Genomic DNA, 23,554 nt, shown 5'->3' with positions numbered 1-23,554 from the left:
CACCCTCCTTCTCCTGTCTTATTTCTATCTACCCACACCAGCTTTAAAGCCATATCTTAAGAGTCCAACCGCCGAAGGTCTTCACCAAAGCCACGTCCTGACGAATGACCCCATTCTCTATGCTTCTCCTTCTTTCCCAATGCTGGTTTCGTTCCTCTTTACTCAGATGATCCGATTAGCTTCCCAGCATTGCTGAAGCTCCAACGAGATCCTGCGCAAGCTTGCGGAACCCGTAATCAAAGGGGGCGGGCACTGCAAGGAACGGCTCTAACGTGCTATCCAATTGTGCTTCAGTCGTGATATCCATCGCTGCCAGTGCTCGCAAAGCTCTGCTTCTGTACCATTCGAGCTCCTTCGAATCATTCTTGGCACATAGCATGCCAGTCAGAAGTACCCACAGATATAGCTGGTTTGAGAGGACGTCCGTGGCCCCATTTCCCCGCTTTTCTGCCCGTGTCCATTCCATCAGACGCGGCTTCAGCCACAAAGCCTTGGTAAGGCGACGCGAAAGCTTCTCTCGGTTCCTCTGGACAAATCTCCCCATGCGGATCACGATCTGGATCTGGAGTGCCAGGGCGACAGGCTCGTCAAAATCGGTGCTGCGTACAGCGCTGACCTGCAAAGGCGATCCCTGGTTGCTGTCTAATTGGTTCGTAGGTGTATGCAAATCGTGCTCGATTTGTTGGAGCGCAAAACCCAGTTGGCATAGGCTCTCAATACAGTTGGCTACCATAGGTTGGAAGTCGTCAAGGGTAGTCGTTTCCTTTTGTGCAGACTCGGAGATGTAGTCTAGGGCGTATGCGTAGTTCGTGATTATGCCAGGCGTGACGATGCTCAAAAGCCCTGACTCGGCAGCACGGAAGAGACCAGAATGTGACCTTCGGACAGGGGTTGGAGAGTTTGACTTGGTAGTGTTGACGGCATCAGAGTTGGGTATCTGATGTGGGGGAACGCTCATGTGTTCTGAGTCCCTCGAATTTGGTGCACTCGTCGACCTGGTGGGGGCGTATGAGCTGGGTTGTTCAGATCGCCTGAGTCGTGCTTCATACTCCGGCCGGAAATGTGGGTGCAAAAAGATGGATGGGGCCTGTCCGCTTTCGAGAGCGAGCCACACGTCACAGAATCGGACAATGCTGAGGTAATCGACATGGTAAGGATCATGAATATCAAGCTCGGTGACAGTTGCTTCGAGGAACGTGAGGTGCGTACGAGTTGCATTGATGTCGCCAGCTCGAAGTGCTCCCAGGCATAGATGCAGGGAGCTGAGCTGAACACTGAAGGGGTCCACAGAAGCATTCGCTTGGATTGAAATTCGTAACTCACTCACAGCATGTCGTGTAATCTCCCGTCCAGCTGAGATCAATGAGGCGTTGCCCATGTAGTTATCTGCCATCAGGATGACAGTTGAGGCGACAAGGCTGTCTAGGGCAGCGGAGTTTTTGGTGACACGTTGAACGGTTTCCTGGAGGAAGGATGACCACTGACCGAGCTTTGCAGATGGCCGGTGGAACCTGTCGACGACTTCTGCGCTCAATGTTTGCGAAAGAGGCTGCCGAAGGTAGAATTGAAGAGCTGTCACATCAAGGTCGCCAACGGACCTGCAGGTGCCTCCCAGAGATCCAAAATGCCAGTCGACTCTTCGATTGAGGGTTCGTCTTCCAGCGGTGAGTCTGTGCTGGTGTGGCTTGTTGTCTGAGTCACTTCGCACAAATGAAGACCCATTATCTGCATGTGGCACTTGCCTTTGAGTTTGTCTTGGTTTTCTCCAGGCATATGAACGCTGGGCAGCATGGCTTCTAGCCTTGGACAGTTGTAGTTCCCGTCGCCTTTGGAGCTCTTTACCTTCGCCAGTATATGGGATGAATGCTAGCATGTCGTAACTTTCAACCATGTCCATCACGGCTGAATGGGAAAAGTTCCGAGGCAAGATATGAGCCGCATGGCAGCTTTTCCCTGTGTCTGAGTGCAACTCGCACCTGCATGCAAGTATATGTCGCTCACCACGGCCAGTCCGTATTCCTTCCAAGGTTGAATGGGTATATAGAACTTCAAAATCTGAAAATATAGGAGGAAGTGAGTGCTCCGATACAGCAGATGCTCGAGCCTAAAAGTCATAGGCAATAGACCACAAGCTTGCCCACATGGAATCATGTAGAGTAGATTAGACAATCCAACTGTGCAATCTAGTCATTGTTCTGGCGATGCCAGATTCCTGATTCCTAAAGGCAGGATGACTTGCTTGGATGGAGATTCAAAAATGGACGGGCCATCGATGGCCGCCTTGGCAGATCTCACTGTTACTTGAGGGTTTAGGAGGCCGAAGAAGTCGTCTCAGCAGTCAAGCGAGCCAGATGGAGATTATGCTTGCGTACTCGTAATTATGGAGAGCTTAGCTACCTAGTTAGGTGGGTAGGAAGCCCTATACGGGGTACCGGGTGAGCTCGATATCATGCACCAGGGGTCGCCTGTGGGTGTCATGTACTCGTAGTCATTACCAAGCATAGCACCTTGCAAAAAATAGATCAGTGTCCCGACTCTTTAGTCACCGAGGTATATAGGAACAAGACCTTGAATGTCCTTTCGCATCATAAAGGCCTGTATTGGATGGTAACCCGTTGAGCAACATCGTCCAGAAGCTTGGGAGCACCGGTCAGCCGCTTGGCCTTCATGATTGATGGGCCATCAGCTGGTGGAGTTCGCACATTTAGAATTCTTCACATGATGCCATACTGGCGAGAGGCCATGCATGATTTGGGAATCAGCAAAGTTGCCCCCCCCCCCCCCTTTACTCTCTGTGATATTACGTGCAGTAAAATATCATGCATTCTTGGATCTCTAAACAAGAGAAGCATGACGTCACCTAAGTTGAGGTTCTAGACAACGCCCAAAGGGCAGTACTGTATCTAGAAGTGTCGAATAATTCCAAGATACGTCGATACACCGACGCTACTTATGTACCCAATCAAAGGATCATATTCCCTTTACATGGCCGCTTCTCCCCCGCCTGCAACTCCACACAACACGGTTCGCGGAACGGACATCCTGCTTGCAAAGCCCAGGAAGCTCTCCAGGAGCTATGACGTCTAACTGTCGTAATGTCACCGCATCATACGAGTTCTCCAGGTATTTGAGAATCCTGAAACTTCTGGGAGGGGTGTGATTCTTGCATGTAATCTGTTTCGTCAAGATACAAATACATCTGGCAGTCGATTCGTGAACAAACGATAACTGATATGATCATACGGAATCCTACCCTAAGCGCCCCCCATTTGCTGTAATGTCCAGGTTAGTCCAAGGATTGCAAACTATCTGATCTCAATCCATTGGCCTAAGGTTGAGTACCATCACCTCAATCGAAACAATGTCGTTAAGAAGCACTCCCGTGCGGATTCAGAGCGTGGTTCGCTCGATACGTCTGCCTACCAAGTATAGCAATATACCGCAATCACAAGCCAGAGCAATCAGCAACACTAGAATAGACCTAGATGGTTCCAAGATCCCTCCATCAAGCGGCCAGGATGCATCATCTCAACAGAAGCGGCAAGCCATGGAAAACCGCCACAGCATTGACCGTCAGTCAGACGAAACATCTAAATCCGGCACCGACGATGTGGTGGCTGCGCAGTCCAACATCTCCTTCGGCAAAAACGAGCACGGGAACGATCCTTCGGAACTCCTCTCCAATGCTGGCCGTCGGGACCACTGGAGTAATCCGCTGGATGCTTCGCCGGCCAATCCCAGCATGAGTGAGTCGACTGCCGAAGTGGAGGCCGGGGCCAAGAAAAAGACGGTCATTATCGAACAGAAGGCCTCCTACATGGGGAAGAAGCGTGTCGGGGAGCACAATGTAGAAGCCGGATTCGAGAAGAGAGTGTTTGCAGGGTCGACGACTGGGGGAAAGCAGAAGGGAAAAGGTCATCAGGATCCACCGGTTGTTGAGCAAGGTGTTAGGTAGCAAGTCCTCTGACATGCTGTGGGCCAAGTATCGACGAGGCGCGAGGACCAATGAATTACGAGTAGGTATGGGGGTTTCGTCTACTTACCAAGTATGCAACCGAAGAGAAGGCTATCCATGTCATACATAAGTGGAAGTCTCGAAACTTCCTTGCGACGGTCGCCATTGGCGGAGATAGTGGCCTCGTCAATGTCACGGCGTATAATACTTCCTTCAAGCCCCCAATTAGACGAAATGCAAGGCATACTCGCCTAGTTACGTAGACCTGCGAGTGACTAATTCAGTATTCTGTCATTATGCTGCAGGGTTGTGGCTCTAGGAGAAAGGATAGGGAGGATAAAAGGCATCATCCACAAACACACCCTCGGACGGCCCAATGGCCCGAATTGGACAGTGTACGCGACAGCCTACCTAAATAATAATACTACTCGTACTACTACTAAGCACGTAAGCGGGAATCACGATGAGGGCCGAACTAATGATCACGCTCGTACATAGTGTCAGAGCGTCTGATATTGCGGACACGCCTTCTCCGATAGCAACGCTGAGAGAAGCTGGTGATACATGGTCGTCAAAGCACGCTGCATGACATATCGCTCAAGGGAACAGACAAGGGGGTGGTTCAAATGGGACAGAATTGTCCGTGCATTATGCGTATTGAATGCATGATCTGGCGAGGAAGCGTTTGGCTATACTGTCTTGGACGCGGGAAGTACTGCGCCTGGGGCGAGAGCCGACATGTGTCTCGCGTCAATGTGCAGGCATGCGACCTCAATGGTTGGCCCTGTCCTGGACACTGTCAGGCCAGCAGTGGCTTTTATCGCTGAGATATGAAGCCTAAAGCAACGCAATACAGCGCACTGACACAGTGTCACTAGATTATACGACAGGATTTACGTTCTTCCACCTCCCCGAAGATGGTCGAGAGGCGGCTCAGGATGAATCAGGGTATCTTCGGGGCCTGAGTCATCAGTCGGTTTAGTCGGCTGTGTAGGATGCCCTGATAGATCTGCGCACCCCTGGAAATCAAAGAATTGGCCGGGATTGCTTAGTTGGTGGACGCCGCTTATCCCGTCCTTCGCAACGTCTCGATCTGAGATGTCAACGACGCAAAAAATGGTTACCACGGCGGCCCACAAAGAATGCCTCCACTGTTGTACCTAAGGAGGTTTCTGTGCCAGCTCATGTCAACGATCGTAGTGCCGGAGCTAATACACGTGATTGATTCCACAGACCCCTGGAAACCGAGGAATCCGCGCTGAGACCGGCCGTGACGATGAGAAACATGGTTAGTAGACACCAAATCCAGATCAGAGACAAAATCCATAAGCATGGCAAACCTGAGGATATGTATTGACCATTTCTTTTCGTGCAATGAACTCCTAAGATTACAAGGCGACCCTCCGGATTCCTCCACAAAGCATATGTTGCAACCATAGACGTCCAGAATGCCTCCTCTTTTCCTTTAATGCTCGTGGGAAGGCGCACCGTGATAGCCAACAACCTTAAACCGACCGATGATCTCGCCCACAGTAAAGAAACCTAGCACTTCGGCCGAAACAAGTCCTACAGTGGTTAATTGTTGACGGTTGACATTTCTGACACTGCGGAGAATTGTTTCCAGGTTTATCGCGTTAGAGACGGAGGCGGCGCTCGAGCCGAGAGATCGAGGATTGCGGAACGCATTAGTGACTGGTTGGAAATATGATTGAAACTGAGCCAGGGACCTGCATAGTCGTTAGCCGAAACAGAGAATGATACGGACAATGTGGAATCTGGAGCGGCCTACGGAGGAGCCCATTGTTGACCTCGATAGAGAATCTTGGAAAGCTCAACACCAACACGAGTGTAATAAATGGTTGGTGGTATTAATGCTGGAGGAAGAGTTTTGTCAGTGTGAGGTAAAGACGTGGCTCCTCAGGAACCGTACATTGAACTGCCGAAATCAATCTACCCGTTCTTCCGCCAATTTTTCCCAGGGCACCTGCTGTTGCTGAGCCGACTTTGGTGATGGCGGAGGATGCGGAGCTCTGGACACGACTCAGGCCTTCGGAAGCTTTGGAGATAGCTTCTTGACCGGTTTGTTGGGCCTTGCCGGCGGCTTCAGAAGCGGTGGAAGCTTGTCTAAAATTGTTTCGGCGCAGGAGAAGTTTTGATTGACGGACCAGGGCGCGAGTAGTGGGAGCTGCAGACATGGCTGCGGTGGGCTCCTCGAGGAGCGCAGAAGGCGAAATGGAAGGGTGGTGAGACGAAGGAAGAATTGAGGTCGACGGCAAAAGGTGGTGAGAGATTGTGGTGGCCAAATGAGGGAGAAATCTGGACCGAGACCGGTTCACAATCACAAATGTTGATGAAGCTCTGAGATGAAATCTCGGAATGAATTGGGGGTGAGTTTCGCCCAGGCCATGGAGCTTCTGATTGGCGCTGCTTAGGAGAGCGTGTTTCCGGCGGCTGAAAGGGACGCAGTTGGCACGTGATAAGCGGCACGTGATCAGGAAGCCAGATCCACGTGATATGATGCCACGTGATAACGTTTCTCGGCCATCGACTGCGCGTGACTTGGGATCTCTGCCATTTCAACATTTAGGTGCCCTTGGGTGCCCTTGGGTGCCTGCTAGGTGCTGCTAGGCGCTGCTAGGTGCTGCTTGGTGCAGGGACTCCCTTACTGTCTGCCTCCCTGAAGGCCTGTTCCGTTCTGTTTCGCGCCTTCCACCCAGAAATCCTATATTGGATGCACCTTCCAACAACGCAACGGCACGTGCCGCAGCTATATAGACTATATGATATCCCTTAGAACTCTCATACTGCAGAGTACGGCGCATATGACTAGTAGTCCCCTATACCGAGTATGAACGCAGCGTTAATAATGTCCCTCTCTCTGAGTCGATAGAATAAGACGTTGATCTCCTGGCGAAGTGACTAGTGCGTGCACAAGAGCCGTCGTCCTACCCAACGACGGGCTTGACCTCCCAAACAAGAACCATAGATCTCTATATTGGAACAATGGTACCAATCCCTATTCACCCCATCCCCATCAGCCCATGCTCAGACCCGATATTCTGGATCTATGAGCGATATGAAACAGTCCAGTCGCCCCAAGACATCCCAAACTGGCGTAGGAGCCGTGCTTCCCCGGTCGGCTTTGTCCTTCGCCCCGAGCCCCTGCATCGGCGGCCCTTCAGACTTTTCTCACTTATGTCGATCAACGCCTGTACAGAAAACTGCACGATCATCACTCAAATCTTGCATCTATCTTGCATGTGCGCATGCCTCACTTACACTTGATCACAATGTAGTCACTCCTCAAGCCTGAGGACGTCAAAGGGATATCGTAAAGGTTGGTCAAGGTGTTTGGTAGGCGGCGTTCTTGTGAAACCTGTTTTGCTCTTGTCGCGTTGCGCCGGGCGGATGCTTGCATTTGAGTCTTGTTATTCAGTTGAAACGGAGCGAAGCCTTGCCGCATACCGTCAATTGGCATCTTATCCCATGGACAGGGTGACTTGAGGGTTTATCCTCTGTTCATACTACTCATCACCGCCATCGTCCTCACCGCCTTACCACCACCTCCAACTTGTGCGAAAATGACTGCCAAGAAACCCCTTCAACCTCATCCAATCTCATATCAGCGCAAGTCGCTCAAACAGAGTCTTAAGGATGTCTTCTCCTTTGGCAAATCGAAGAAATCCGAACATCAATCGCCGCAAACCGTGGGATCGGGAATCTTGCGCCGGGCTGAACCATCCGCCATCAACACCACCACTGCCATCAGCCATCAACCGTCCTCATATTCACTCTTCTCGGACTTCAGTACCAGCCAGTCAAGCCTTGCCGAGTACACGGTATCGGCCTCAATTCCCAACAGATTTCAGACACCACCTCGACAATCAACCACTACTCCTTCAGGCCGCCAGTCTCTGCTTCCCGCGAGGAGCCTCAGCCAATTTAATCTCAACCATCAGTACTTTCAACATTCGACTGTACCTCATCGCCAAGTCACTCAGGTCATGTCACCGACGCTCACCTCTGTCGTTAGTCACGAAGCCAGTGTCTCCAGCTTCGCCAGCCTCACCACATACTCAAGCGTCTCGACCCTGCGAGTACAAGACTCACGGCGAGATCTCTTACGCAGAAACTCCTCTATCACATTCGATTCTCATCTTCACGGGAGATCCTCAACAGCAGATCATTTCTGGGAGAGTCGTGCTCGCCCACTTCGGACTGAACAGAAACATGTTTCATGGTTGCAATCGCCATCCAACTCTACCGTGAATCACAGCGAAATAGCCTCGGCCGAAAGCCATGAGAAAGACCCAGCTGACCCGGACGGAGATGACCCCCTCGTGGAGCATTTCAAGTCTTTCTGCATTCTCGATACCAATGCTCCAGGATATCCTGTGATTGCAACCTCCCAAGAATTGAGGTACATATTTAGTATTGGAGAGCAATTCTTCTTGAACAGCCTCGAATGTGAGGGCGCGTCCATGGACATCGTTACCGGAAAAGATGCAGCAGGCGATCCTATCACTCACCTCGTGCTTTTCACCCCGTTGATCATCCCAAGCAGCGGTAGGAGCCGATTCATGCTCGCCAGTTTGATTGATGTGACGCGCTTCATAAACGATGCCGCTTCATTACCAGAGCTGGAAAAGGCCTCGAATACATCAACCATCGAAAGCGATCTGCGCTCTCCAGTCCAGGATCCAATACGAGCTGAATGGAGTGAAACAGCCTATAAACTATCATCAGAAGACCTTCTGGGTGGCTGCGTCCTGCCTCAGGATCGACATAACGTGAACCCCAATTCGCACCACCAAGACGACATCTGGTTAAACCTAGCCAATGAAGAAAGAAGCAGCAGGACTCCCAATTCAAGTAGCCCTCCGCATCCACGCTTGAACGCATCCAAGAACCCCGGATCTTCAAATGCTTCGCATGCCTCGGCCGCTAGCAGTAATGTGGACGATGTATTGGACGAGTTTATGAGTGGCTTGCAAGAGTTGTACTCGGACTTCTTCCTTTTAGGCAAGTCTCCGCTCGACGATACGTATTATGAGATTTGTAACGTATCACCCATGTTATTCGCGACCAAGGACTACATTCATGGACATCTCTCCCACACTGGACCAGAGGGAATTGCCGAACTCAGCGCTCGATTGGCCCAGGCATCGCCTTTCGATCTTGACGTCAAATGGGGGGATCGTGGTCAACCCAAGCGATTGTATTGTAGCCCACTGTACGGCCAAAACTCCACCACATGGATATGCTTCCTGGTGGACCATCACATTCCTGCGTTATGGTAGCTAGGTCAAGACAATACAGAACATGAGAAATAACGGCTGCTTTCACAAAATACTATATTGCTGCATCATTTCCCGGCGAGTTCTATCGCCCAGTGCGCCATCAGAGTCGTGTGGCAAATCATGAATGACATCCCTGGTAGCATCATGGCTTTGACCTATGTCATTGACACCAATCGCTCTTGTTGGTTTCTGCAATGGAACATTCTTCGAGACATCCTGATCGACAGCTTAGCTGCTGAAATCAGCCAGTTGATCTACTCGTGCAAAGGTGTTGGTGAATGTGACGCAAAGAAGCAATCAAAGATGGGATTGTTGTGCCGATCAGTGAAGGGCCGAGAACTCCCAGCAAAGCTGCAACGTCACACTGGAGAAACCGCTCGACTAGTGAGACGTGGTGGTCGCCACGATCCGACGAGTGGCAGCAAAATGGGGGCGCCTATCCGAACCGTATTGGGGCATCCCGGCGCCTCCTGGCGGAATTCGCCCTGTCTGAAAGCGACTATGAGGCACGTTTTAGTCTCCTGGGCCCGAAGAGTCCCACCGGGGATGACACCGCTTGGCCGGGATGGATGGCCCTTCCAGGCCTGGACATCCATCGCCCGAACGCCTAGCAAAGCCTGAAACTGTCCTAGTCTATCCCCCTCTGTAGGCGATGGCTCACCCGATCGTGCCCTGGGCCATGCCTCGATTGCCTCGATTATCCGCTATCTACTGTTCTCGTATGCATCGAAGCTTCGGTCGTTCTCTCGCTCGCCGCTTGTCTAGCTTGCCTCGAGGCCCACCCGATGCCACCACGATGGCACCATGAGAAACGAGGAGGGGTGCCAGGCCCTGGCATCCATGGCGCTCATGGTGCCCCAAGCCATCCATGGATTCCTTTTCGTTCCCTTTTGTCCCTTTGGCGACATCGATCCACTCCCTTCCTTGGCTGAGTCTCTCCACATTCATCCCAGACAGTATCCGATTTGGTAGAAGGAATTTTGCCTTTTGGCCAGAACTGCTTTTTCGGCGGCTACTCGAGATGCTACTCCACGCTTATCAAGGTGGTTCTAGAAGACATTTATGGCGAGCTGGTGTACTAGCAGGCCATTCCTTGCGATGCACATGCAGTCTTCATTTAACCTCCAGCGCTTTCCCCACACTTCCTTTTTCTTCGCCGATTCTGCCCTTGTTGTACTGAGGATTAGTACTCGGTGCACACGGGTGAGATATTAATTACTCCGAACGGCCAAATTTGTTATCATCTCATCTACCGTCACTGACACCATTTCAACCCTTACGACCGCCGGCGACTCCTCACGACACATTGTCTCAGCTCTCATCCCTCTACAGTTCCTGTCTCCAGGGTATAGACTGAGCATTCATACTTGTCTTCTTGGATCGCCCGCGCCGAACCCACCATCAGCATGTTTAATCAGAACTTCTCCTTTGGGTCATCCTCGCATTCACCTGCTATGGCATACGGCGTGGACGACTGTACATCTGCGGAAATCTCTCCATTCGCATCACGCTGCTCCTCACCACGCACAGTAGCACCACGTCGCGATTCTCGATTCGACTCCTACAGATACGTTGGAGCTCCGCGGCATCCTTCCATCACAGCTCTTACTGCTCAACTACAATCTCAAGCGCTAAACGACATGGACATAGGTTCCCCATCACCACCACCAAGTGATATCGTTTCATCCTCATCCTCCTCAGATACTGATGGTGACGAGGGATTTTACGACGGTCCAGAAACACCCGACACCAACATCTCCGACTTCCCCTACGAGTCGAATGATGTCGACCCCACTCTGTGGGATCTGAGCATGTCAGATAGTATGGTTGCGACATCTTCTCCTCGGCCCTCACTATCTTTGGAAGCACAAGCTCTGTCTTCATACACCATGCGCCGGCGGCAACGGCAAGCTTTAATTCGACTGCAGTGCATCGCTACTCGAGCACCTGATCTGGCAATGCTGATTGAGGAATGTCACCCAAGTTCTCTACCACTTGAGACCAATAGCGTAAGAGCATACAGCCCTAAGGAACGCAGTGAAAGTGTGTGCAGTTACTCTGCTCTACTTGGATCTACGAATGGCAGGATTGAGAAGGAACGCCATGGATCGACCGCCGCCGTGAGAAAGACCCCGCGTATGAGGAAGAGGGTGTCTACACGGTGATGTTCCATGCAAACCACACGTACCACACTCGATGCACAATCTGCAAACACAATACCCACTATTTTGCAAAGCATTCCAATGTTCTAATTCGGGGTCTCCGAGGCGTCTGCTCCATGTACTATTCGATGCCATCGATCTGCTAGTTCATTGCCCAAGACACGAGCTTTGTTGCGTCCGAGCGTCCAAGTCCGACGCATGACATTCAACGCTACGCACGGATGAACGGATTCCCCCGCCGAGTTTGCCAGGCAGATCACCTGACAATGGAAGAGATCAACAGCCACCTCCCAAGCCACAAGATATATTCTCGGATATTGCCGTCCAGTCTTGTTGGGGATTCTTGACGATGATCATGTTCTTGACAGCCACAGGGTCTTGCCCTAGGCGAGGCGTTCTCACTCACAACCCCATGAAATTGCAAGCTGGGTACGGCGTACCGAGCGCCGTGTACGAAGTTCGAGATACATTCAACCAATTGGGACAGTCTGGATCGTGCAATGGCTAAGGTGGCTTACCCCCTATGCCTTTGCCTATCTGGCTCTTCTTCCACCTGCACCGGTCTCATCCGCCTTGGCTCACGGTATCCGATATGACCCATCCTCGTGTTCAGAGTCTAGGATGTTTATGGAATTCTTGGTGTACAAACGATCTAAAGGGTCAAGAAAGAATAGCCCGGAGATGGTAAGTGGGTCTGGAACTGTACTAGAAGTTGCTTTTTGCGAAATGGACCGGCCACAAGGTCGACAGAAAATGGGAACTCAAAAATACCAAGGGATATCTGCAAACAGCCAAAATAACCCACGGGTTCGATTAACAGGGAATACAAAGTAACGAGACGGATGTATATACGACTAGTGAGGGAGGAGACGAGTAGCTACAGATGGAATGTAATGATGAGATGCAAACTTTGAACTACATCCTTCCACAAAATCGCCGCCCGAGCGTTCTTGCCTGGAACAGCAGTCCCTCCATTCGGTCCAATTCCAGACAATAAACTTTATGGCTGCACACGTGCGCATCCGAATGGTAAGTGAGCGGTAAGTGAGCGAGGGTCGCCTCGCGACCGCGCTGCATTGTTGTTCTTGCGCACTTAGACCAAGGATTGCAGAAGTATCGCCTCCCGATCGCGCGTGGAGGTGCTATTATTATTCGTCGTTGGAACTCCATCCTCGAGGGCTCATTGGTAGAGCTATGGAACCCTCCCAGAGCTGAAACATGTAAAGATACTTGACTTTTCCCGCCAATCCATGCCCTGGTGGAGCGGGAATGCTAGGCATCTAGTGTCGGAACATCACAGTGCACAGTCGTCTGTCGTTGTCTTCTGCCGGAGTAGCAACCGAAATATTGGAATCAAGATCCCAAGTTACCAAAAACATGGATCGGGGAGAGCTGTGTCGAGCCCGAGACCGGTAGAAAGGCTTCGTGCATCATGACGAAAAATCCGCCGGGCCTTCCCAGGCAAGTTTGAAGGGGAGGCTGTACGTATATACGAGGTGCCGATGGGTTAAGGCCTCACCGTATCAATGGTTTCACACTGGTTCTCGACAGAGTACAGGTGGGCTTGGTTATTGTACTCGCAATCGCTTCTGAACCGAGTAAACTCTCTTGCGCATACAATGGTCACCCCTCACAGGAGCACCGATCTGATACGGAATTCTTGCAACAGCGACATGCTGCCCCTGGTACATAGCTGATTAGGCTCCCTGGTCTTTAGCCTGATACCAAAGCCTCCAGATTCAGCCGTGCCTAAGAGCGCAATGGCTTCAAGGCCGGCTTGATGCGTTGTGGAGCACGTGTTGACAGTAGTTCCGCGGAGTGCGGAGTCCTGGGTGCAGCTCAGCCCTGGTCCGTCGTGGCACCCAACCCAGGTGGGTTGTGGCCGTGGGATGAACAACATCCATCCCCCACCTTCAATACGTCCACATTATCCGATAATGCCAAAGACCCAGACGCGACCAATTCTACAGCCGTGCCCCCCATGTTGTATGATGTCGCGTTGCGCACGGGGTGCAGCCTGACACGTGTTGAGTGGATAATAATGGAAATGCAGAATACATTGGTGGCAGCGAAGCTTTGGCAGCGTCAGTGCTCTTGCGGGTTGCTATCCGAACTCCATATTTGTTCCCTAGGAGGCATGTAATTACGTGCTCGAACATATCCAAAAGGCGGTACATGGGAAGTGAGCTGTTGATATCTCCCGGCTAATCTTTCTTGCGGTTTGAGGATTCAATATCTCGCCGCCGCGCATGGACCGCCAGTCGAACGATCCTGTCTGTGAATTGACTTGTCTCGTGCGCCAAATAAGTATCATTTGGAACCACATCTTACAGCTGTCCGTCCAGGTGGAGAGGCTGGGAGGCATCAATGGGAAAGTATCCTCCTATGAAAAAACGACCCGGATGTATTCTGTACGAAGGAGTCCAACTGTCCGCTCAAAAGTCAAAATGGTGGGAAAATCAATAGTCTCCCAAGCACGACTCAGCGCATAACTTCAGCTCTGGGGTCTCCTGACTCGTAAAATACGAGCTTCTTCGTGTCTCGGGATGCTCCGCGCTGGGCGAAAAGAAAAATCTTTTCCATGAACCTTGCGCCCCTGTGAACTTTGAATTGCCGTAGCAGCACAGGGCGACACGACGTCGAACGCGGATTTCTATTGCCGGTCTGCGGCTAGGCACGGTGAACGAGAGCGCACGCCGTGCCTTCGTGTTGTCGGAACCGTCCTCGTTTCGAAAATATTCTTACTCCCCAGATTATCTCCGGACTCAGTCCAGGATTAGTGGCGCGCAATACGAGGCGAAGGTGGGATATTCCCAAGCTCCCGAGCTGCCGAATGAGCTAGACCTTAGTTGAAGGAAGCTCTCACAGCTCAGCCCTCTTCTGGGGCAGGCCATGTAATAATTGACGCAATGCTCCTCTATCTCATGCATGGCGTTTGTGCAAGTAGCTGCCTGTACATCTTACCTCGTCCAGAGATTCTGGAACTCGAACTCGAACTCGAACCTGCGAGTAGTCCCTCAGTAGCAGGATGCTACAATTTCGGGGCACGTCGACCCTGACTGCGTGGGGGAGAATGGCAAGCCTCATACTCAATCAATTCGCCGATTTAGGCGTCGTCGGCACGGATACCTCACTTGTTCTTGCGTAAAGCTCCTATCAGGCATCATGGTTCATCGCCTTCTCATGCTTGCAGTATGTGTTCGTCTTGGATTCCCTGTCATATTTTTGGGCCAGACTCCAGGGACTCTTCCCAGGAAGGTCCAGAACCCCTTGTGAGCCCTGCTTGATTCACACTGAATCAGGGGCAAAGTAAGAGCCATGTTGTACTCTGCACTCGTACATGTCCGTCGTTAAAACATCGCCCCACGTAAATGGTCGGTACAAATTTCCTAACCTCGTCTTCATTTGGCTTACAAGTTCTTGATTTGGGGAGCGACAGGCCCCTCTTTCCGATGTGGGCGGTGTGGGCGATTTGGCTGGCATCACCTCACCGAAAGCTCTTTCCGAGACCACCTCGAAGACATGATGGCATTCCGAGGACGTGGGTGATGTGCGCGCGCTATCACCCTACCCAACATTGTTCCCAAGAAAACGAATAATCCGCAGGGCAACTCCCCGATGAGGTGGGACAAGATGCCGCTTGGCAGTCAGGGGACTGTCATAGGTGGCATGATCCAGTAAAATGAAGCCGGCATTGTGCCTGAAGGGCCCGGTAGTCGGGATGGTTCCGCCTGAAGTATTCGGCTCCCACCGAGGAATGATGAGCCTTCAGCCGGGCAATCTATCAATACCACCTCCGCGATGATGTCGCGGCGGCATCACGATAGCAAGATGTTCAGAGAAAGTGCACTGAATCCCGGAACTGTTGGCCGGCAATGCAAACTCGCGCTGCGATTCTCGGCGGGCAGCTAACGGGATTGCGCAACCGCTGTCGACCGTACTGGAACACTTCCGAAGTCAGAAACACATTTCTAAATGCTCGAACCACCCACCTGAGTAGGGACCAACCTTTAGCAAGAGTAGTGTGGTGATCGCACTGCTCGACTCGCGCGTCCACCTCGCTGAACAGGGTCTGTCAGCTGAGAGAACCACATTTCAATAACATGACATTTGGACCGACGCTGCCCCGTGCAGAGCATATGGACAATCCCACAAATGGGGAGAGAAGTGGTATGATCAAGCAGGCAAACTCTGCCGGAGATCGACTACCGAAACGTCAATCATTGCGGTTCTGGACACCGGCAAACTAAATTTGGCCACCGGCTTTCACTCTTCACGCCAAATAATTCAGCAGGAACTGACCGTGTAAACATGCCGGGCACACGGCGGATTCCTGAGCGGCAGGACTTTTCACATCTAGGGTTCCAATACCGTTGGGCCCGCAAGGCTTGGGCACAGGTAAGTGGGTGGTTTGTGGGACACCGAGTGGTGGGCAGAGGTCTTGTAGCGGAAATCACATGTTGGAGATGTGGTTGCGCCACCACGAGGTTCTACATAATCTCGCTTGTCGGGATACCGAAAGTGGCATGACCAGCTATTGCGCCAGGCGGAAAGGAATGGAATGGAAAGTCGTCTCGGAGAATTATTGTTTGGGAGGGTTTTTTACTTCTGAATTGTCAAGGAACATGGCGAGTGCCGCACGGTTCGTCCCACATCCACAGCCTCAATCCTTACCGATAACCGGCACCGTTGCTGACCCGACGATCACCCAACGTTCGCCACATCAACACCAGGAGAGGTACTCGGTATGTTTGTCGCAATTTCAGGATCGTCTCCATAGAGCTCAGGTCTCAACGCATGATTCATTGGATTTCGACATGTACAGGACGCTTGAAATCAGGAGATAAGGTGTATTATTGTTTGGATATTGCGAAATCCCGAACTTTCTATGGCACGGTTTCCGATCTATTATTACCACTGCCGAGATTGATCCTCCGTGAATGAGTACCGAGTCGTCGCCGTCAATGTTGTGTGCCTCTTGGTGGAATATATTACCGAAGAAGCGGAGATATTCCCACAAACCCTGACTAATGCCCGCTCCGGTGGTTGGTGTCGGATCTGGATCTGGTGCAAAAATAAGAGCAAGTTTCTATTTTTTTTTGGGAGTTATGGTGGGAGCCTCCTGGGGTGGCATGAGTCTTGCGCCATTGGCACCGGAATTCAGATTCCAGATCAATTCCATCATGCACAGCTGTCCCACATAGATCATGGTAACGAGAAGGAAACTCCATAACCTTGCAATACGATGCAAATTCACGGGTTCTCAGACCCAAATTACCCCGTAGACCGCTATCAGTAGTGCTCTGAAGACAATAGACCGCACGTGGAACGCGTCTGTGGCAGAGTGTGAGGCATAATCGAACCAGCACGCGGGTAAAGATGATGTTTCGAGGTTTCTACGGCATCTTCTTTTGCGTGGAGATGGGTGAACCCCGGACGGTGGGAAAGGGGAAGCTCAGCGGAACGCCGGAAATAGAAGCTTCCTGAGGACCCCTTCTGACATCTCCATCGCATTTTCCGACCCGAAGGTCAAAAGCCGAGGTGGGATGGTGAGGATGGTAAGTTGCTTCCAGGGATCAGGGGATCCATGCGCGAACTTTTTGTTACTCCGAGTGAAACTCCGAGGTTGTCAAGCCACAAAGCATCGGTAGTGGTGGGTCGCTTTTCGATCAATCTGGCCCTTTTGTGGCTTGACCCCGAAATGATTGGTGGTGGTGCCTCAAACCATTGAAGGGTGGTCCAAAATTTCCGGCACATGCAGCATCTGATGGGCGACTCCCTTTCAGGCCTCAAATCTCATCAATATGAGATACTAAGTGCACCCACTTAAGCATGCTCAAAAGGCCCCATTTCGCCTTATTGAAAACATTGTACGGTGGGTGTTGGTGCTGCATCTCTGTCCCACATATCTCATGATGTCCCTTGACTCAACGGACAAAGGGTTTCTAGACCCAAACTCAGCGAGTCAGGAGCCAGGAATTGGCATGTGAGTCCTGAACTTGAGTCCCTTACCTCGTGCCTGTAACACTATCTTGGTACCACATCTGAGCTTCACGGCGACTGGCTGTGGAACTCTGAAATTACCGACAGGACATCGGTCCGAGGCGGTCCGCTTGATATTAGTCCAGATGACTGGACTATGCATGACACGCATGTAGATTTACCATGGCGAGATGAGTCCTTCTGACGATGAAAGTTCCACTCAGCCGAATCCCTCCCAGTGCTCATCATTTTCTGTCGGTTGCTCCTCCCGTTGCGTTCGCAGGTTTTGCTCGATAGCACCACGCTTTCGATTGACCTCTCGTCTCTCAAACCCACTTTGCGTTCCAATCCTTGCCTTGCGTTTCATCCTCTTGGTCTTCTCGTCATCGTCTGCATGTATCGCTCGACGTGACTCTACTCCGTGGAATTTGAGATCTTTCCGTGCGGACTTGGACACATCTGGAAGAGCATGCAACAACCAAGGTTGGATGCCATTCTCCACCACAGGTCGTCCTGACGATGAATTATCCAAGTCGGTCTCTGCCGCCACATCTTTAAGTTTTGACTGTGTCTTCTGACTTGCGGCAATAACATTTGCGATGCCCTTGACATATTGAATGTCCTCCTTTGTGTAAAAACTCACACACACGCCTCCCTCTCTTCCTGCTCTTCCAGTTCTTCCGGCACGATGCACGTATCCTGCTACAGTCGTCGGTATGTCGTAGTTTATCACCGCGTTGACTCCTCGGAAATCAATACCTCGCGAAATGAGATCTGTCGTGATCAGTATCCATATCTTCCCAAGTCGAAACATTTGCATGATTGACGAACGGGTGTGCGCCGGAAGCGAGGAATGGAGAACGGCGATACGTGCGGAGCCACCAGCTTCTGAAGGAATATCGTATTGTAGTTCTGTATACAAGGACTGTGCCCGGGCGATTGTTTGGGTAAAGACCAGAAAAGGCGGCCGCAGTGGTTCACCTTTATTTTTGTCGGACTTCGAGGAGGGGGTTGAGCGTGATGGATGGAGTAGCTGTCGCATTCCTAAGAGTTTCCCCGATTCTGTTGCGGTGTAGGTAAGTTTGTGAGAGATCGTTGGCAGGCTGATATCCTTAAGACCTATAATTGTTCTTATCAGAGGGGGTTGCTCGCTTTTCTTAATCTTAAGCTTCTTTTGGCGCGACAGAATTGTCTGCACGGCAAGCTCCTCAATATTCGAGCCAATTGTGGCAGACCACATACTAATTCGAAGTGTAGATGATGTGCATGCCGACCAAATTGCAAGAGTCTGAGCACGGAAGAGCGGATCGAGAAGAACATCTGCCTCGTCAAAGATGAGTGTCTCGAGCTGGGGGAGCGGATGAGGAGGTATCGATTCGTCTTCTCCCCAGGATGGGCAAAGTACATGAACAAGGCTTAAAGGTGTAGTGACCAGGACATCAGACTTGACTATAGGCACTCGTTTTCCTGGGGTTGTGCTTCCACGCTCGTCTTCACTGTTGTTGTCCGAGTCGGATGAAGTATCGCTTGCCCCGTTGTGTCCGTCATATAGCCTCATTCCTTTTTTCATCGCCGTAATTGTGACACCGGTGCTGACTGTGAGTTTCCGACCCTCGTTTACAATTTGTGACACTAGCTCTTTGGTGGGCACCAGAATCAGGGCGCTGACATGCTTCCCGAGGCTATCGTCTTTGGTCTGGTGATATTTGGCAATCTTTTCAATCAGTGGTATCAAGAACGCCAATGTCTTTCCACTGCCCGTCGGGGCTACGGTCAAGAGGTTTGGTTCAGTTTCCCCCGGGCCTCGTGTTCCCTCAAGGAGGAGGGGCAGTGTCGCGACCTGAACCTCACTCGGTTCATGATATCCTTGGTCAGACACATTGCGAGCCAGTGAAGCATTGATGTTATGGTGGCGACGTAGTTGCGAAAAGTTGGTAAGTGGTTGTGGAAAAATTCTCGAGCTCTCCTTCAGTGACTTTTTGGACGCTAACGGGTCAGCGGCGGCCCGGAAGACACCCAAGTCGACAATCTTGATACTTTGCTTTTTCTGTATCTGTCGAATTTCCTGCTCGGAGAGTAGTCGCTTCGCATGAGCTTGGTCGACGTCAGCTACGGCATCTGACTCTCGTTTTCGTTTTCTGGTGTTGCCGTTTATGCCGTTGTCCTGGGGCTTGGACTCGGCTGACGGATTTTGGCTGGACACGGATTTTGATGCTGTTGCTTTCAGCCCGGTTGATCGGGAGAGAAGTTTCAGTGCATCCATTGCAAAGACAAAACGTTCACAGCAGATTACACATTGAATAGCACATCGTTCCCACAGGCTCGGCTTGACTCTTTGAATTGTAAAGGAGATTGCTCTGGATAAAAGAATCTTCAAAGGTTTAAAGTTTGATGCCAAGAGAATGGGAATATAGTTTTTCCGTTACCGACAATGCACGCATCCGCGTTGACCACCATGACTGTTCTTACCCATGAACGCTTCAATGTTCACCGCATGCTACGGTTTTTGCGTGGTGGATTAACAGCACCATAGTGAAAAGTAGGTCGCTCACGAAGACTTCCTAGAAAACACCTGTGAGCAAGCCACCAATTAGCCGCGTTAATATCAGGTAATCGAGAAAGGCTATTTTTGAACATTGGCATTGCACAAGTTTGTTGTCGATTACACCAGCACACTGCTTTTCATCCACCGTCTCTCTGCCTTGTCAAGCTGCATTTCTACTGAGCAGCGACATCAAGATGGCGGTCTTTTCTCCCCCAAATTGAATTCGTACACATGTGTTTCTATTACTGGGACACTGGGATCCGTGCGGCTGAAACACTATTGCCAAAGGCAAAGTGCCGGAGCGATGCGAGGAACAATGATCGACTGTGGCAAACCTTAACACACAGACAACTATCACAAGGACTCTTGTTCCCAGCCATCAGGATATTCCATAATGAGGTCACTGACATTGTAGCGATGTTCGTCCACGGTGAGACCGAATCAATGTTCTGATACCCCCGTATCGACAGCACGAAATTTAGCAGACTCTCAACAACCAGATAGGCCCAATAAATGTTTAGAACTCCTGTTCGATCGATATTCGTCCTCTGTGGGATCATAGTGCATGCGAGAGCCTGGTATCCGTGGAATCCGAATGGCGAACGCGTCGGAGTGAAATGCTTGACTGATGCGCAAGCAGCAGATATCGCCAGCCATTTTGTTTCCCACTACAATGCTGGCGCGGTCACCTCACTCGCCGACTTGACCGGTATTGTTACGACAGATTTCACCAGCTACGACGAGACCGCCACTGGAGGCTACAGCAATCAGCCGGCAACGACAGGGATTGATGAGTTTTTTGCATCGTTGACGGCAAGCGGCCTATCGCCCTTCACGAATGCGGTTCAGTACCTGCTATTTGTGCTGCATGATTGCAATACCATCTCATATAGATGGCAGTTTGAGGCAACTTCGACTGGGTATTATGCGTGAGTCCAATTTCAAAGTGCGTCTTCCGTCAAACTGGATATCTAACTTGAGGGCAGTAGAACCGTTCCTGCTGGGAAGCGTTTGAAATTTAAAGGAACCGATATGATATCGGTTGACTTGAAGAACTTACTGGTATACAATGCTACATCATCTGTCGATTGGATCAACTTGGCTAGAGAATTGGGTCAGATTGCGGATTTCTTCCCCTAGACTTGTCACGCTTGTGGTGTAGGGGACTGGTACATCTACAGCTTACGGCTACACATAGCTTGAGAGTGCTGCACAATTTTCCTCAGTTATAATAGTATTGATGCAATTTATATGGCACAACGTAGTTACACTGGTCCCGAGGAGCTACGAAGTAGATCCTCAAGTGTCCACTACCTGTGTGTGCAGAGGCGTGATGTGGCGACAAGCCCCTAAACGCGATTTCCATCCTGGAGGCACCCCTCCGTATCATAGTCCGTAGTTAAGGCTATGCCGTGCTGATAGTCGCCTCTGCAGTAGCCTATACACGGATCAATCATGTTAGCGAATTGCTTCTCTGAGGGTTGAGCTCAACGGACTGATTGTTAAGGCGCCTACCTTTTCATCTCCCCATACTTGTTCTTCAGTGCTACGCCTTGCAAGTTTGTGCTCCAGGACTGCATTAGTTCCCACGCATTGGTATTTTCGGAATTTCCTGGCAGGCAACTTAGCCCCGAACTAGAACTCCAGTTAGTGTTGTTTGGCTCAGTGATAGTGTAAGGATCACGAACCATTTCGTCAATCTCCTCCAATGTTCGTCCCTTGACCTCCGGAAGGAAGAAATACACCCAAGCGGCAGAAACGATACATGATGGGAACCAAATGTAACCATATCTTGGACCCCAGTCCAAGGATGCTGGGTTGATAAAGTACGGTGCCGTGAAGGTAGTAAGCCAAGCTCCAAGGAAGCCGACTGCTGCGGCCAGGCCGAACGTGTAGCTTCGAAGGCGTTGAGTTGGAAGCTCTCCACCTGAAAGCCACGCATATGTCGAAATCATTCCCTATGGATCAAATACATTAGTATGGCCTGCTTCGGCGACAGATAGACTATCAGGCAGGTACTCACATTGTAGCTCATCATGTATAGACATGCAAGGCCCACGAGTACCTTTCCCGTAGTTTTGGTACCAGGGTGCTTGTCATAAACAACAGCCGTAATAAGTTGAAAGATTCCGCATACTAACAGACCACTCATAAGAAGCACTCTACGGCGACCATAGCGCACGACTATCGCCGAGTTTGCCAGAATCGCTACCAAGCCCAACGTGCTCAGAACACAGCTCATTCCGAAAGGATTGTCGACGTGAGCCATGGTAAAGAAGTACGCCTTGTAGGCAATGATGAACATCGATCCGGAAGCAGCCTGGAGAGTCACGGCACAGACCGAGAGGAAGGTTCGGCGCCGGTTCACGGGATCTCTGAACATATCCAATACTCCCACACTGGTCTTCATCTCACGTTCTCTCTCGATGGCATCACGGATGACATTGGCCTCTGATTCAACGTCGGCACCCTCGGGCCTTAGCCACCGGAGAGACTTGATTCCGTCCTCATATCTGCCTTGGAGAATTAGCCATCTAGGTGACTCGGGAATGAACCACATGGCGATCGATAAAACCACTGGTATCACATAGATGATACCAAGTGGAATCAGGTAGGAAGATTTGTCGGGCCGTTTTGCAGTCGACCAGTCGATGATTGTGCCAATCAGCGTTCCCTGAACGAATCGGTCAGTATATTGTTAGCTGAGCTGCGGTATTGACCATACAAATGAAGTGCAAAATTGGAAAGTCGACAGGAATAGGCCGCGATATTTTGCTGGGCTACTCTCCTGGATATAAAGCTGGGAGAATGTCATGAAATAACCGTTCGCAAGCCCAATCAGAAGGCGGCCGACATATAGAGCGCCAATAGATGTAGTGGCCATCATGATGATATTCGAAGCACAACACAAGATGCACGCCAGCCATAGACAGTGTCTTCTTCCCAACTTGACAGCAGCAAAGCCAGCGGCGCCGGAGGAGATGAATGCACCGAGGGTCATGAGGGACGAAATCAATTGTTGTCTTAATGGGGTTATGTTCCATCCGATCACACTCGTTGGGGACCTGTAGCCATAGATCTGCACATAACGGTTAGTCAGGGTGAAGCTACAATGCTGTCAGATCTCCAGACCTGAAGGAAACCTGGCATTGCCTGCAGGCCTCCAATCAATCCAAAATCCACCCCATACTGAAATGGGGAAAGTGAGACAAGGCCACAGGCGACAAACACACGCCAATTGGCCGCAATAGTATCCTGCCTGTTGGAAGACATTGTCGGAGGGGGCAAAGATGGGTTGTTCGTCGCTCATGTTTCAAAGATAGGCCGGGCATCTTATATCCAGGACACCTGCGTAGTAGCCTATTCTTTGCCTGCATCAACACGACCATGCCTCCAAGGCGGCCGTTTTTTTGTGCCCATATTTGAAATGCCGAAGAGCCAGACCACGGCCGATGGCTCATCAATGGTGCCAAGCAAATCGCTTGGCCACGAGCGGAGCGGCGTGTGCAAATCGAATGCCCATTCTGGGAATAGAGCGGCATAAGTCGATGGGATATCCTCATATCAATCATCTTGGCACAACTCCAACAATGTGGAGGAGGCGGGGGAC

The 23,554-nt window shown here is 50.9% G+C and overlaps 6 protein-coding genes across 6 annotated transcripts; 3 read left to right on the top strand and 3 right to left on the bottom strand.

Moving 5' to 3' along the window:
* Positions 1–3,523: 3,523 nt before the first annotated feature.
* Positions 3,524–3,955, top strand: A1O9_10669 (uncharacterized protein; the record flags this gene model as incomplete). Its single annotated transcript, XM_013400357.1, has 1 exon — positions 3,524–3,955. The coding sequence occupies exon 1, from the start codon at positions 3,548–3,550 to the stop codon at positions 3,953–3,955; it is 408 nt and encodes a 135-aa protein (XP_013255811.1). The 5' UTR covers positions 3,524–3,547.
* A 1,465-nt stretch (positions 3,956–5,420) lies between these two features.
* A1O9_10668 (F-type H+-transporting ATPase subunit G) lies at positions 5,421–6,150 on the bottom strand (the record flags this gene model as incomplete). The annotated part of the gene is made up of 3 exons (XM_013400356.1): positions 5,421–5,682; positions 5,745–5,829; positions 5,886–6,150. The coding sequence occupies 3 exons, from the start codon at positions 6,148–6,150 to the stop codon at positions 5,421–5,423; spliced, it is 612 nt and encodes a 203-aa protein (XP_013255810.1).
* Positions 6,151–7,536: 1,386 nt separating this feature from the next.
* A1O9_10667 (uncharacterized protein) lies at positions 7,537–9,255 on the top strand (the record flags this gene model as incomplete). The annotated part of the gene is made up of 1 exon (XM_013400355.1): positions 7,537–9,255. The coding sequence occupies one exon, from the start codon at positions 7,537–7,539 to the stop codon at positions 9,253–9,255; it is 1,719 nt and encodes a 572-aa protein (XP_013255809.1).
* A 120-nt stretch (positions 9,256–9,375) lies between these two features.
* On the top strand, positions 9,376–11,420 carry A1O9_10666 (uncharacterized protein; the record flags this gene model as incomplete). Its single annotated transcript, XM_013400354.1, has 3 exons — positions 9,376–9,639; positions 10,608–10,731; positions 10,786–11,420. The coding sequence occupies 3 exons, from the start codon at positions 9,376–9,378 to the stop codon at positions 11,418–11,420; spliced, it is 1,023 nt and encodes a 340-aa protein (XP_013255808.1).
* Positions 11,421–17,619: 6,199 nt separating this feature from the next.
* Positions 17,620–19,662, bottom strand: A1O9_10665 (uncharacterized protein; the record flags this gene model as incomplete). Its single annotated transcript, XM_013400353.1, has 1 exon — positions 17,620–19,662. One exon carries the CDS (start codon positions 19,660–19,662, stop codon positions 17,620–17,622), a length of 2,043 nt encoding a protein of 680 aa, XP_013255807.1.
* A 1,793-nt stretch (positions 19,663–21,455) lies between these two features.
* On the bottom strand, positions 21,456–23,217 carry A1O9_10664 (uncharacterized protein; the record flags this gene model as incomplete). The annotated part of the gene is made up of 4 exons (XM_013400352.1): positions 21,456–21,902; positions 21,968–22,618; positions 22,670–23,023; positions 23,077–23,217. The coding sequence occupies 4 exons, from the start codon at positions 23,215–23,217 to the stop codon at positions 21,456–21,458; spliced, it is 1,593 nt and encodes a 530-aa protein (XP_013255806.1).
* Between the last annotated feature and the right edge of the window lie 337 nt (positions 23,218–23,554).

The sequence above is a fragment of the Exophiala aquamarina genome, assembly GCF_000709125.1.
Source record: "Exophiala aquamarina CBS 119918 chromosome Unknown aczIA-supercont1.14, whole genome shotgun sequence".
In the NCBI taxonomy this organism is placed as follows: Eukaryota; Fungi; Ascomycota; class Eurotiomycetes; order Chaetothyriales; family Herpotrichiellaceae; genus Exophiala; species Exophiala aquamarina.
The sequence above is the reverse complement of the archived record's forward strand: the minus strand, read 5'-3'. Positions and strand labels throughout refer to the sequence as shown.